The 14,672-nt window shown below is 37.4% G+C and overlaps 1 protein-coding gene across 1 annotated transcript; it reads right to left on the minus strand.

Moving 5' to 3' along the window:
* Window positions 1-2,020: 2,020 nt before the first annotated feature.
* On the minus strand, window positions 2,021-14,323 carry LOC145778331 (uncharacterized). The gene is made up of 16 exons (XM_082589799.1): window positions 13,903-14,323; window positions 11,460-11,693; window positions 10,620-10,739; window positions 10,133-10,267; window positions 9,773-9,888; window positions 8,965-9,086; window positions 8,702-8,830; window positions 8,385-8,498; window positions 7,655-7,788; window positions 7,326-7,461; window positions 5,702-6,758; window positions 5,326-5,473; window positions 4,832-4,976; window positions 4,209-4,302; window positions 3,890-4,039; window positions 2,021-2,898 (listed from the first exon to the last, which is right to left on the minus strand). Exons 1-16 carry the CDS (start codon window positions 14,029-14,031, stop codon window positions 2,658-2,660), a joined length of 3,204 nt encoding a protein of 1,067 aa, XP_082445925.1. The 5' UTR covers window positions 14,032-14,323; the 3' UTR covers window positions 2,021-2,657.
* Between the last annotated feature and the right edge of the window lie 349 nt (window positions 14,324-14,672).

Genomic DNA, 14,672 nt, shown 5'->3' on the forward strand with positions numbered 1-14,672 from the left:
TAAAAAAAATTATTTAACCCAAGCTAAATGGCCAAAATGTGCAAAACGTGGGTTCGACTATGTGTTGGGCTACTCAAAACAAACATAGCCTACGTTTGGAAATTTCGGAAGCCACATTTTGTATCGTCGCAAAAGTCTTTTGCCTTAGTTCCGAATTACATTTTTTCGTAAAAAAAATTTTATTGCATTGTTTTGAATTCTAAGAAACTTTGTTTCAGTATGAACTTCAAAAGAAGCGCACAAGACCTAAGTTAGTCATTACAAGAACTTACAGATTTTGAAATCAAAAAAATTTTTGAAAATTTTCAACAACTTGGTTTCGTTTCGACTTAAATTCCTCTATTTTAGGTGTCACCAACTAACGGTCGCTACGCTGTTATGTTCGAGAGGAGGCACATTTATTTTAGCGATTACTTTTTCGCAGTCGCTGAGTAAGTATTGTCATAACTCTGCAAAAATATCTGTAAGCGGAAGTGTCGTATCTATTTTCTTTTAGGGTTCTTACTTGTTTAACACATCTTAAGCGTTCTTGTGAAAAGTACGTTTGGGTTAGATTGGGAAGTAGGCTACATTTTCTGCTATTGTGCATTGAACCGAATGTAGGTTATAGGCTAATAAATTTGATTGATAAAAGTGTTAATTGTAATGATTTGGTAATACCAAGTAGTCCCAAAGCATTGGGGACACCCTGTTCTGTTAAGCCTTCTGTGGTTCCTAAAATTGTAATAGTTTTGGCAAAATTTGTTAGGCGTTGCAACAAACGTCTGGCCTGACAGCAGCTTTGTTCGATTAAATCATTATAATTAATGCGGTATTCTGTGATAAATATCAACAGTATTGTAGTGCTGGATATACAATTTATCTAAAATTTTATTAGTGGAACCCGCCACAGCTTTCGTCGAGTGGCAAATGCAAAAAAGGTTGACGACCCCTGCTCTATCTTGCTGTTCAGTTGCTTTTTAAAATTTTGGATCAATCGCACTTACATCGGCAAAACTGCTTTTCTTTTCTTGCTTTTATTTCAATGCAAAGTGTTTTTTTTTTTTTTAGATGAAATTAAATTTTGTTGTTTTATGTCAGTGGAAGAGTGACAGGTGCCTTTAAATCGTCATGACTTGTTGTTTTGGGCTCAAACTTTGTAATGATACGTTACTTGGATTTGATTTGTTAAATTTCATCTGAAGAAAACATTATTGACCTGTTGTGTTGTTCGCTTATATTTTTCATTTTATTCAATTTCTTTCTCAATTTACACGGTCACATTGAGCTGGTTTCATGCAGCCTAACAGGTCACACTGAAAGTCACTCAGCCCTTTCTTTTATAACAGAATAGGCCCATACCTTTTTTCAAATTGCGATTATTTTGTAATACTGTACTGAAAATGTTTTTGCTTGTGCTATTTATTGGCTTGAACTCTCATTAATTGCATTAAAGTTTACAAGACTTTATTGATTTCAAAAGTTTTCTTTGTTCCTTATTATTTTTAAACACCGGGAATAAAGTTTATATTGGAATAAAACCACAGGACTTCACTTGAAGATCGCAGCAGCACATCATTTTTACTGATCAACCAATCTTGTTAATTTGCCGTTGCTTGACATTTGTCATAAAAGAACAGGGAAACAGCTGACTCGATGACTGATATAGTCGTTCGCTGCTTTCTGTCTGTTGGAATATCTAGATTGCAATTTTAATCGAATTGTGTATAATTGTAGCGTATTATTCTCGCAACAGACGAAATAAAAGTTTTTCCCCTCCCCCCTCTATCTTGAGCTTTTGAAAAGTAGGCTACGTTTGTTTAAAAAAAATTAGTTTAGTATCGAAACCACCTTTTTATAAACTGAAATTTTATTTCGCTCCTAGAGAATTCGTCTCGAGCTTCATTACATCTAAACAAGCTTACCTTCGTTGGGACAAAAAACTTCATCTGCATCCGCATAAGGAAATAACACAAGTAAAGTTAGAAAGAAAGCAACCGCAACGACTGACTCCATTTTTGCAGTTAGAAATACTGCATACTTTGAAAGCATTTTATTACAAATGGAAACGAGAGCACAAAACAGCAGCTCATGGCACTGCTGTTCAACAAACTGAAAATTTGTTTCAAGGTTTCTAGCAAAGAGAGGTAACAATATTAAAAAAAACTATTCATTTTTAGTAATCTCTTAATAAATTATTCATTGGCGGGTTACATAAAAAACGAAACTATTTCAACACAACAAAACCAAACCCGGTAGTAACTAAGGAAGTTATGAAAGTACAAGGTGGTAAAAAAGGTATTTTTCGCATTTTTAAATATTGAAATAATGTCTGAAAATCATTTTTGTACGTCGACAGACATTGAAATTTGTCTGACAATAAGCTATCAAGTAACGACCACAGTATACTCAAAAGCTTAAACTACAATACTTCACACGTAGTGAAATCCTAATATAATAGTAAAATTGCTGCTCGGAACATGGTAAAATTTCGAAGGATGAAAATACGTCACTGCAGTAACAAGCTATCAGGTTGACCGATCAGAAAGGACACCATTGTTGGATAAAAAAACGGTTATTAAACGTGTCAGCGCAGTGTTGATAAGGTCAGTGGCAATAAATATTCCATCTCTGCCCATAGGAGTAAAAAAGCACGAAACAAAAATAATTCTATTAACTTAGTCAGAAAGATTAAGTTGAGATTTTTTCTTTTTTTTCTTCCCTTTGTTTTTCTTCTTTTTCTTGGCTGGAATTTCGCTTGAAGATTGTTGGATTTCAAATGTTATCGGAACTTGTCGCACGCGGTACTGGTAATTTGTTTGTTTCCTGGGGTCAAGAGCAACCCAAGGAAATGACTGAGGCGAGGATGGTATGACACGACCGGGGTTGGCGTATTCTCTCCGCAGATCGTACACGACTCTGTGTGAAAACAAACACACCTCAAACGATGATGACATTGCAAGTATATGTTGATTCGACATAAACAACTCGGAGATGCAATGGTACTAAGCAATTAAGCATTGCTGAAAGTGCAGAACGTCGGCCTACAATTTTGCGTCGCAAAGGGCAACAATGCTGATCATTATACGCTGTATATTTGCGAAACCATGTCCATTGTCTAGCGTCAAGGTTTTTCGCACTATTTCTTATTTGAATTGTTCCAGCTCTCTGTTTCCATCTAGCTTCGCAATCCTTTTCACTTCGTATCACTCTTTCTAACTTGTTTTCTCTTCGATCTTTTTCCTTTTCAGATGCATGCTTTACAGTAGATACTGCTATTGGGCGACTTTTCCGATTTCCTATTTGTTACATTTCTCTTTTTGGACTTGATGTTGTTCAACTCAAAATGTTACATTTCCTTTCTATAAGAAATGACCTTCTGAACTTATCTTGTATTTTTAACTGAAAAGTTAAATGCTTTTCAAAAAACTTTTCAGAACTTAAGAATATTTTAGCGCTACACCACTGGCACGAAGCTTGGAAAGATGTGGTTTGTTAAGCTTTTTGTGCTGCCTCGGACTAGAATTGTTACGTATAAAAAAATTGCAACACAGTTCTAGACTATAAATACAAACTCATTGCCACTTCACGCAAAGTGTTTTTCGTCAAGTAAATCCTCCGTTAACATTGCTTCATGTCTGATCGGTCTCACTAATACATATACAATACATAGGCTACTTCTGAAAAAAGCTACTCGCTTGATATGAGTCTTTTATAAACGTGACATTTCACCGTAAACTAAAGTAGAAACATTGAAGCAAGTCTCACCAAGTAGCGTGGGGTCGACACCACACCAAATCAATCCTCTACCAACCTACTCGCTTTGCTCTAACAGCTGACCACAATACAAACTCACGAAAACGGCACCACAAACACACAGTGTTTCACAATGAAGAGTCATCACACTTACTTCTTGATGGAAGGATTAGGATCTGCTACACGAACTGTGAACTCACTGGAACCGCTCTTGTGGCTGATCATGTGCATGAAAGGGCCGAAGCTGTCTTTGGCAATCAACTTTTGAAAGAGCGACAACAGCATCTTATTGGCCGCCAAGTAGCTGCAAATAACATCGATAAGCGCAAATCGACAATGTATAAAGTAATAAACGTGTTTTCAACAAAAGATCTGTTCTACTGATTGTCGTTGTGAACAATTATCAGCAAGTCCAAATAATTTGTACAGTGAACGGTTGTTGCTACGCAATTACGTCCTGTCAACAACGTTACCTGAAACCGACAGCTTCATAATGTTGGTAGGTGGACTCATTATTCCTCACCTCGTCGATATGAATAATCGTCTGCGTGAAGGGATCGACTCTGCCTGGAAGGAATTTACTTTTTAACGCTCTTCTAGCCCAGCTGGCAAAATATGTCCTTTTGATATGTTTCTCGGCAGCCGATTTGTAGCAAGAATTGACAGCGATAGACACATGTTTCGCCCATGAGGCTGGGCTCATCAGTATCGCACCGTATTCTAGCCACAAATTTATTCGACCGCCGCTTTACCAGTCAGTTCACAATGTCCTTTTGATATTGATTCAATGTTTGCACAAAGAAAAAGTACAGCAGTAAAAGTGATTATTATAAAAATGTGTTTATTGCGCAGCGCAATATCCATCGTAGAGACGGGTGGTTCTACCGCAGCCACATATACATAGTTACACACAGTCGAGTACATTGTTCAATAAATCCGTTACCGCAATGCTAGGTGCAATGCGAGAATAACATTTCTACAAAGTTCCACGAAGGACGCTTCTAAGCAAACTCGCTTCATTGCAATTTATTAAATATGCTGTAAACAGCACCAAATTCGTACGATCAAGTTGAAAGCCATAACATAAGAAACTTACATCTGAGAACAGTTGATGGCTGCGGACGAAACTGCAAGTCAATCCATTCGGCGCATGCTTCAGACTTAGTGAGCTGCTCGAATCCAAGATCTGATTGATATTCAAGCTTCGTTCGAATTGTCGCGTTCTCCAAACTGGTGCCTTCCTGTTGGTGAGACGCATCATGATGACAACAGACCAGCAAAGCAGAAGACTTACATGAAGCAACGACGACTGGTCTCTATTAAACAAGTGACTTGTTCCACTACAATTAAATCTTTATCACCATGCCATGACCTTCAAACGTTGCCATTTTTACATTGTGTCAACGTCTGGAAGATTGAAAACGACGTAGAAATGGCAACTTTTGTAGTCTGGAAAATTCCACCAGTGACCATTAAAACGAAGATTCGACGAAGATTGCCATACGAATAGCAATTTGTTTGCGGTTGTAAATGCAAGGCAACAGTTTAACAAGATTAATTTGGCCAACTGCTCCAATACCGCCAACTCACTTTGTCCTTTGAATAATGTGACACAAATTTCCCGTGTAAACAGCCTCTTATGAGAACGCGTACATTTCCGATTGACCAAACATTGTAAAAGACGCTATTTGTGTCTTCAGAAAGCTTGGCGTTGTATAGAGCAAGTATCTCATCAAAGCTGTGAATGAAACAAGAAGGGTAGTTTAGTTTAAAAACTTGTTTATTTTGCAACAGAACAAGATAGTATCGAGAAATGTCTGAAAACGTCGTACTAAGATATGACATATTTCAAACCAGGTGAAAACAGCACTACAACGTCTAATGCAACCCAGTAAGTGACAGCAAAAGAAAACATGGTACATGTTACAACAGCAACAAAAATGTGGAAGCTGGACTTGGAACTCACCTAAAATCGTCCTGCATCGTCGGCGGAGGGACGGCAGGCACGGTACGACGCAAAGGAACGTCTTTGGTCTTCACGTTCGGAACTTCCTTTACAGTCTTTTCTTCACGGTCTTTTTGCATTCCAAGTATTTGGCCCAATAGATCGTTCGGTTCTGTGTCTTGTGCTGTCGTTTTAGTATTTTCAGCGATTGGATGAGGTTGGTCAACTGTCGAAGAGACTTTGTCAGGCGTTGTGGTTTCGTCAGAACCTAATTTGCTTTCAAAGTCCTTCAAAAGAGCGTCTTTGGCGAGTTGCAATTGTTCACTTTCACTCAACGCCGCTTTTGTGGTGTCACTTGCGACAGAATCGGTTTGTGTAGTAAGAGCATCTTTCTTTTCCGGATTGCTAAAAGAGTCATCGTCATGGGCAGTACTTCGCAAACTAGACGTCTTTTTACCTTCAGTTTTTTTCACTGCGGTGGCATCTACTGCCTCGGCGTCGGCTTTTGATGCTTCTTCGGGTGGATCGGCGAGGGGTTTACTGATGTCGTTGTCGTCAGAACATCCCATACGCGAATCTGACGATGCTTTACGGGATTTTTTCGAAACATTGGTTGTATTTTGAGCAGTTGACTTACGTCTCAAAGTCTTTGTGGACACCTCGCTCGCTTGTTTCGACATGTCCGGATTGTCAACCTTTGCAGCACTTGCTGAACGAAGTCGTTTCGATCGACTGGTAGAGGCGGTAGATTTATGTTTTTCGGTCTCATGCGCTTTTTCTTTGTCGCTTGCGAGAGCTGATTTCCTTCGAGCCGAACGTCGAAGTGTTGTGAGCAACGATTGTTCAGCGTTTAAAGAATTGTCGCTGCTTTCATTTTCCGATGCTTGCAAATAATTCGATGGAACTTCAGCAGAGCCAAACGAAAGGCCAAACGTGCCGTCATCATCCGCAGATGCAGGAGGTTGCGAGAGTTCTGTGACAGCACTTTCAGAAGCATCACTTTTTTTTGCTTCACTTTCATCATCATCAATTACCAGCATGTTGTCATCATCGGAATCACTTCTCTGTTGCGGTTGCTCTATGTAAATTATAAGTAAAGCTTGTTTTTAATATCGTCTGATAGAAACTTAAACGCCTTTCTTCAACATACAATTGCAAGTATTGTTGCATTAGCGTTGTTCAAAGACAATTTTTCCTCAACCTAGCGTGACCCTCTTGAAATAGTTCCATTTTATATAACAGCATCTGAGCAACTGCCGTTGAATAGGATAACCACGCAACGCTAATCAGAACTTACAACTCAAGTCAAACTTCAAACGCAAAATACTGCTTCTCCAGATTTTGTATAGGTAGCCTACCTCTGTTTAGGCTTCACAATAAATTAGGTTAAAAGATTGTGATATAAAATTATACATAATTTGATTAACAGCAGTTGTGGTTTTACGCAAATTCTTTAGGTTTTCTAGATAAAATATTTTCAGAGCGTGCCAACTAAAAACTTAGAAAAAAGGGCATTTTTAACAACCCAAACACAACATACAATGTATCAAAGCACAGCACTAATTAGGTAACTTTGATTAAGAATTCAAAAAAGCGCATTTCGCACAACATTCAACAGCCATGTGCAAAACATAAAAAATCTCACTTTTTGGTGATTTAGGTTTAACGGTTTTGCTGAAATTAAAATTCAAGAGAGATGTAGAGCTTGTAGTGGACTTTACAGCGGCTTTTGGCACTCTCGATAAACTCTTTTTCCAAACGCTAAGACCTGCTGCCTGAGCCTGCAGACATTAAAATAGAAAACAGGTAAAAAAAAAGTAACATAAATTTCATGAGAGTAAGATAAAAAATATATCGGAACTCGATGGGTAAATTTGTTTGCAATCTGTAAATTAACGTTAAAATTATCTTTAAAAAGCGAACTCCATCCTGCCTGCTAGGGTGACTCAACAAGAAAGAACAACAAAACCTTACCACGGATTGCGGAACGGAACTGACTCTATTCTTTCGCTTTGCAGCAGCAACTGTTGACAAGGTATCCACGTTGTCGTCGATACCATCCAGCTGAGGTATAGACTTTTCACACTCCAACACTTCATCCGCACTTTCTGAACAAATAATGACGTAAGTTGTTGTTGGCATCGACCGTATTCGACTTAAATTGTCAAAAAAGTGTCACCAGCCATCATGCCCTCAAATGGGGGGAAAGAACAAGCACCTTCTGGTAGTCCCTCCCATCCCATCAGTATCATATCTTCAAGATAGAAAAGAGATATGCGAAGCGAAGGTTGTCACACCCGAGCAAACTCATACGCCGATGATGATGCCATCAAATGTGTGCAAGATCTCGGCGCCAGCTGCAGAGTTTGTTTGTGAAGTGCAAGCTGTTAAAGCTGTGACGATCTTATCGTCTTCAAAATTGAAAGAGGGGTAAGGACTAAGGGTATCAAAGTTGATAATGTAGAAGAGACAATGCGATCACTAGTTTATTTTTTATGATTGCAGAAGTGGACGTGTTTTTAAAAGAAGTTTGCTTATTACATTGATTCAACGTCTGTGGACGTTGAATCAATGTAAAAACGACGGATTTTGCTGTCTGGGAGGTGCCACTGACGTATTCAAAACACAAGTTTACTACAATCGCTTCAAGTAGTTAATATGATCAAAAAACAGTAAAACACCCTTGCTGCAACTATTTTCAAACCTTCAGTCGATGCATTCATTTCTTCTGAACCTTCTTCTCTATTCAATTCCGGTCGGACAGCTTCATCCGAAGAGCAAGTTTTGTCGACAACGCTGTCCACCATTGAAATATGACCTACGAGCGAAAACGGTACATTTTTGAAAGAAAACCTTTAAATTTGCTTACAGCTAGCTAGTTGATGTAACGCACTCCGTGGTTTAATAACTTCACAGTAGAGTGGACAGATAATTGCAAAATGCTGTACTGTATAATAAAAGTGGCACAAAAAGTACTGCTTCATAATAAAAAATAAAACATGGAAAAAGAGATCGACTCACGGGATGAATGCAGCACAAAATCCTTTACTGCTTTCTTGAAGTACCTGAGATTTTTGTCTCTTGCGTATACGCTTTTCGGCGGTAAGGCTTTATCAATGAAAACAACTTGGCGATGATTGCCGCTCTGATCTGCACAAATTGAATTGCTTTGAAAGAGTCGGAAAATTTGAAACGATGATTCAAAACCACGCGAATATACGTCATACATGTCTCAATAATCTTATTTTCGAAAGACATTTACCACTGAAAAACAATAAACCAACCTTTAATTTTACGCATTTCCACTGGAATTTCCGATTCATTGGCGAATGGAGGTGTGTTATCTGCCAGAGTGCGCAGAGCGCTGAGAGAAATGACGATGTCAGCTTTCCAAGCAACAGCTAACCTGATGAGAGAGATGCTGATCACAATTTACAGAGAAGACAATAGATTGAGTTTCGCTTTTAGCAGCATGATCGTTGTTGCTTACTTCGCAATGTAGTAGATACAATACAAACGATCTGTTTTAGCCTGATGCTGCGAACGCTGTAGTAGTAGCGGTTTACATTAGCTTTCAGAACACGATTCCCTGGCTAGTCATGTGCCATAATAAGTGTTCCGAAAGCCAGTGCAACTCGCTACTCCCACAGCGCTCGCAGCATCAGGCTAAAACAGATTGATCAGCTGTGAACTCTCTCGTGAAGTCACATGAGTGAATTTGATAATTAATAGAATAAACTTCACACCATCAAGTACGCATCAACGGCAATTTGAAATCTACCGACAACCTCTCGATTAGATTGGTACATCGGAGGTTTCAAATGAAAGAAAACAATTAAGGAGACATGATGGGTTGATGGATAGAAACAGAGTAAATCCATAAAGCAGCTCTTAATCAAGCGATTTCTGAAAGCAAACATTCTTCGGATTAAGCTGTACATGGAAACTTGGATTCAGTATCAGGCTGAACTCTTTAATACAGACAGACTAAGTGCTCACAGCATAATTATAATAACAAATAAGCATAACAAAATTAATAAATAACAAATAAGTGAACACTGAACAGTTTAAGTTCAAAAAAATGTAAATCACTTTTCAGCATTTTCATCTTTGGTTATTGGTTCCCGATGAACTTCTTTATTGTTTGTTACATCATAGCTTGGGATTGGTGCATCCATTGGTGGTTTCTTGATAATAGGAGGCGTTCCCTATAAAACATATATACTACACGTTTAGTAAAGAACTAAATGAAAGAACTCGTTTAGCAACAACGGAAAGACGATTAGTTTTAATATCGGTGTAATACAACAACACTAATAAAGTGACATACTCATAGCAAAAAATTAATTTCCACTTTTATTGAAACTTCAAGCAAATTTTTCTACGTCAAAATGTAAAGAATCAGTTATTTTTATACTGAGCATTTCATAATTACAAAAACAATGAACATACTAATTTCAAAAATAAGTTCTCAAACTTGGGTTGAGGATCAGAAGTATATGGAAAAGCATTGATTTGTAATGCTTGCAGAAAAACAAAATTTTGCATGTACATACGAAGTCGATCCTTTGCCATGGAAAGGTAATTCTGCAAAAAATACATGGTATGCAGTTGTACAAGGTTCTAAGTATTGTCATATGTCTGAGAAATGCAAGTTTTCTGTGGCACTCCTATAACTTATTGCTGACAACACAAAGCAGGAAGAGCAAATTACAAAAAATGATGAATAAATGGCAGTTTATTAAGCAGTCGAATGGTTGTCTATTAGCAGAAGCATCCCATGAATCTTGTAAAACATAAACAATTACAAATGACTAGATGCATTATGCATACAATGGCGACCCCTGCAAAAACATTCAGTCAGAATTAAATAATTAAGTTGCTAATTCATGTGCAAAAAGTACACGTTAAACAACATTATATGAGCAACTGTACTTACCTCAAAGTACTGCTCTGCTAACGGCACCACTTTGTTGTAATCAGAAATATGATGAATCGAGTCTTGAAAAGCATAGGCTGAAAATTCTTCTTGCTCTTGAATAACTTTGCCATGAAATCTCTGTCATACAACGTAAAAAATAGACACTGACAAATGAGATAAAACTACATATGATTACACTGGTCTACACGATTTTTGCTCTATGAACTTTGAAAACTGATTTAGAGTAATTCTGGGGTGCTGAATCCGAATCTGACCTCAGATTTATCCTATCACGTCAAGTTAGTGAGATATGATAACAGCAAATTGTTACTTTTGTCAAAAGTAGAAGATTTGATGTTGCGTTTGCCATTTATTGCACATACACATTGTGCTATATCCAGAAATCCAGGCCATGTGGTGCATAAGTAGCTGAAATATCGGAATGACTCGTTTCGGTGAGTCCGATCCCTTAACGGGGGATTTTTTTAATTTTTTTTTAAATTATTGGGTACCGTAGCCTAATTATCATTGCCGTTTTAGGGTTAGGGGTTAGAGGTTAGGAACTCACCGAATCGGACTCACCAAATAGTAGCAGACCCCTGAAATATACCCACCAACTATAATTTTGATACCAATTTGTTTTCTAAGCAACATTACAGTATTAACAAAGCAGTAAAAAAAAAAGCTAAAAGGTAGGCTAAAAGTATAACTGACCCCTAACCTTTCGTCATAGCACTGCAATACTGCATATGTTGGTGGTAAACGCAATGCCAAATCTTCCACTTTTGACAAAAGTAACAATTTGTTGTTTTCATATCTCACAAACCTGACATGATTAATTTAAACAAACATACGAACCTTATATACGTTAAGAGGATTTAGTTGATCGGAAGGAAGATGTTTGCTCAAAGCAGACAATTTTTTGTGTCGAAATTTTTCTTCCAGACTAAGATATTGCACATGTTGCCTGGCGTTGAGGCTGGAATAACGTGGAGGAGGAAGATGTTCTTTAGAATTTGGTTTTACTGCATGTTGTTTCAAGAAATCTTTAGATTGAATATCAAAGAGGATCGATGCATAATCAGCTCCAACCTAATAAAATTATCAAATATTTTTAATGCATTAATTGTTGTTACAAATATCATTAAAACTTACAAGCAACGAGTGATATTGTTTAAAATACTTTTTTGAATAAGAGTACATTCAGTCCTCGAAATTAACGGCGGCACACGGCAATTGCTGTGGTAAATGCCGCCGCAAACGTCATAATGGCCATTCTGCTACGGCAATAAAAATGCCATCGCAAAATGAGCTTTTAATTCGGACAAAAATTGTTCAAAATTTCTTCCTGTTTGATTTACTCGCAGCGTGAGTTTAATCAGCAGAAACATCGCACCAAGACTTCACCTCGGACTATTTTACTTGCTGTGAACACTCACAGTCTTCAAAATTAGCATATTTTTACTTCGCAAAAACGTTGACGAGGCCAAACGGCAAAAGTTGAAATTGCCTCGGCAATTGCTGTGAACGTTTATTACGAAAAAATTTTACCAAAACATGTAAAACGAGAATTGAAAAAAATAATCGAATAGTCTATCACGACCGCACTGTTTGATTTGTTGTGGTGTAATAATACCAAAAGTAGCGATAAAGCAATCAACGCGATACGCACGCTGTTACGGTGATTCACGTTATAACTCATTGGGGGGGGGGAAGTAAGTTAATTTTGGGTTGATTCAACGTTCGAGTCAGCACAAAACGATTTAATTTTCCCGGCGAGTTATATCGCGTAACAACAATGCCTAATAAGAAATTTACGTTTGGTTTACATTAATTCGACATCTAGCGACGTTAAATTATCATGAAATAACGTTAATTGCTCAATCAAGTACCGATAACAAATCAATAGCTCCCTGCGAGAAGATTGTCTCGATTTACGTATACAGTACACCAACATAATTTCGGCACAATTAGGATACTGCGAGCAACACAAAGTCTGTTGGAAAAAGAACTAGTCAGAATCGGAATCATCGGAGGATGAGGTTGTCACGTCGTCACTGGAATACTTGAAGATGCAAAACTGCCTGTTCATGAACGCGCGATGCCATATGATCGGAAGCATTACTTTTCTTTACTGCCGAAGAACCATTTATCCAATTTTGTACCACTTTTTATATTCGCAACGACATCGGTAAAAAATAAGCATTGGATGAAAGAATAACTTTTGCGTAACAATTAAGCCAGTATTTATAAGGTTGCAAACTTTTTACAGTTCACAAGAGCATTGTCAGCGTATAAAATAGCGTGCGTGATGCTCTGGGCTACCGCCGTGTGACACACGATGAAGAAGAAGCGCATAAAATTTCTTTTGATTAAAGCATACGGCAATTGCTGCCGCAACCCAAGGTTTGTTGATTTGGCGACGGCAATGTTTTTGCCGTCGTAGATGGAAGCTAATTTCGAGGGCTGTACATTTTGTTTATTTATACTTTTCTTTGTATTTTTCTTTATATGTGTAATTTTTTCCTGTTTGTATGTACTGTTATTTTAATAAATATTTGTCTACACTTGGTTTGATCACCCTGTATAAATATTTAGCAATGAAGAATAATTTGGCCGAAAAAAATTTAACAGTGTATTTATCAATAACCACAACAACTTGTGCAAGTTTTATCTTTTTATGCTACCCATGTAACTTATTTTTTGGTTTTCAAACTATGTTTTTAGAAAAACTCTGCTTTTTATAAAGAAAAATTAAATAAAAAATGGCATCCTGACTTTCAAGCGGCACAGAAATAAACATGTCGGAAAGTGCTTTTATCAGGATCTGCGTGTTGTAATTAAAACAGCAATTACAAAAGGTGTTATTGTAACTTTAATAGCCTACCGTACATATCATACAACAGTCAACAATATTACCTAACTACTATAGGCTACTCTTAAGAGTTTAAAAATATCTTTCTAATAAAATAGAGTATATATATATAGGCTAACTGTTTAGATTAAGAAATACAGTTTTCATAAGTCCTTAAAAACGTGGTGACATATACGCACAAAGTCGCACATGGGCTATATACTATAACGGCATAAATAGCCACTTCATTCTAAAAAAAATTTTCCCAATATTTATATAAAAACACAAATACCATTATTCAAATAGAATTATGTCAATATATTCCTATATGATACAGTATCACAAATAAGCACGCAAACATATCGTTCTGGTAGCATAAACTAACCAGCCATATTTTCTCAATAGATGAATATTTTCTCAATCCCTTAAACTCATCAATAGACTCACTTGCTCAAGAAGTCCAATTCCAGAGGATATATTGTTTCCACCGGCAGGTGGTTTACTTTGCTCCACTTCATCCCAGACAAACGAGTTGTAAGCATGTTGCACAGCAGGATTCCACAAAAAATCATCCATTATAGGTTACAACGAAGGCTATTTACTTGCTTGTTATGGACAAGTTTTTATGACTTGCTCAATGCTCACAAAGAGTCACAAGTATTCTTTTACTGTTGCATCCTAAAGCTAGGGTACACTCCAACAGTCCATCTAAATCTATAACAACTTAAAGAACCGGAAACACGGAAACAGACATTGCAGTCGGCTGCAGCGTGGGTCAGGTGTACGTCGGAAGGCGTACACCGATGCATAGCACTCAAGTCCGCTTTCCCGTAATGCAGGGTAAAGATATGAAAAACTAACAAACAAACAAAACAAGACATATCTAATGACGTCTAAATCCCAAGATAAACAATATAAAAGTTTTTGGAGACACTACATTGCAAGAAGCTTGAAACTTTTTGTAAGTGCCTTCTGCATAACATAATATAATGCATTCCCCAACTTGCAACCTAGTACTGTCTACAACCTACCCTACCATAATAAACTTGCAGAACTCTCAACTCTGCAAAACCCAAGCTACAGTTTTGACTTGGTCAATCTTCCCTTCAGTGAGTTGCATGATATTTTCTGTGTTGCCAGCTTATTTTTTCTTTTTGCTGAAGTTGATTTAAGAGGGGTGTGAAAAACAATTATAATCTAAGGCAGTGGTTCCCAAC

Source organism: Aplidium turbinatum, chromosome 10 (assembly GCF_918807975.1).
Source record: "Aplidium turbinatum chromosome 10, kaAplTurb1.1, whole genome shotgun sequence".
Taxonomy (NCBI): Eukaryota; Metazoa; Chordata; class Ascidiacea; order Aplousobranchia; family Polyclinidae; genus Aplidium; species Aplidium turbinatum.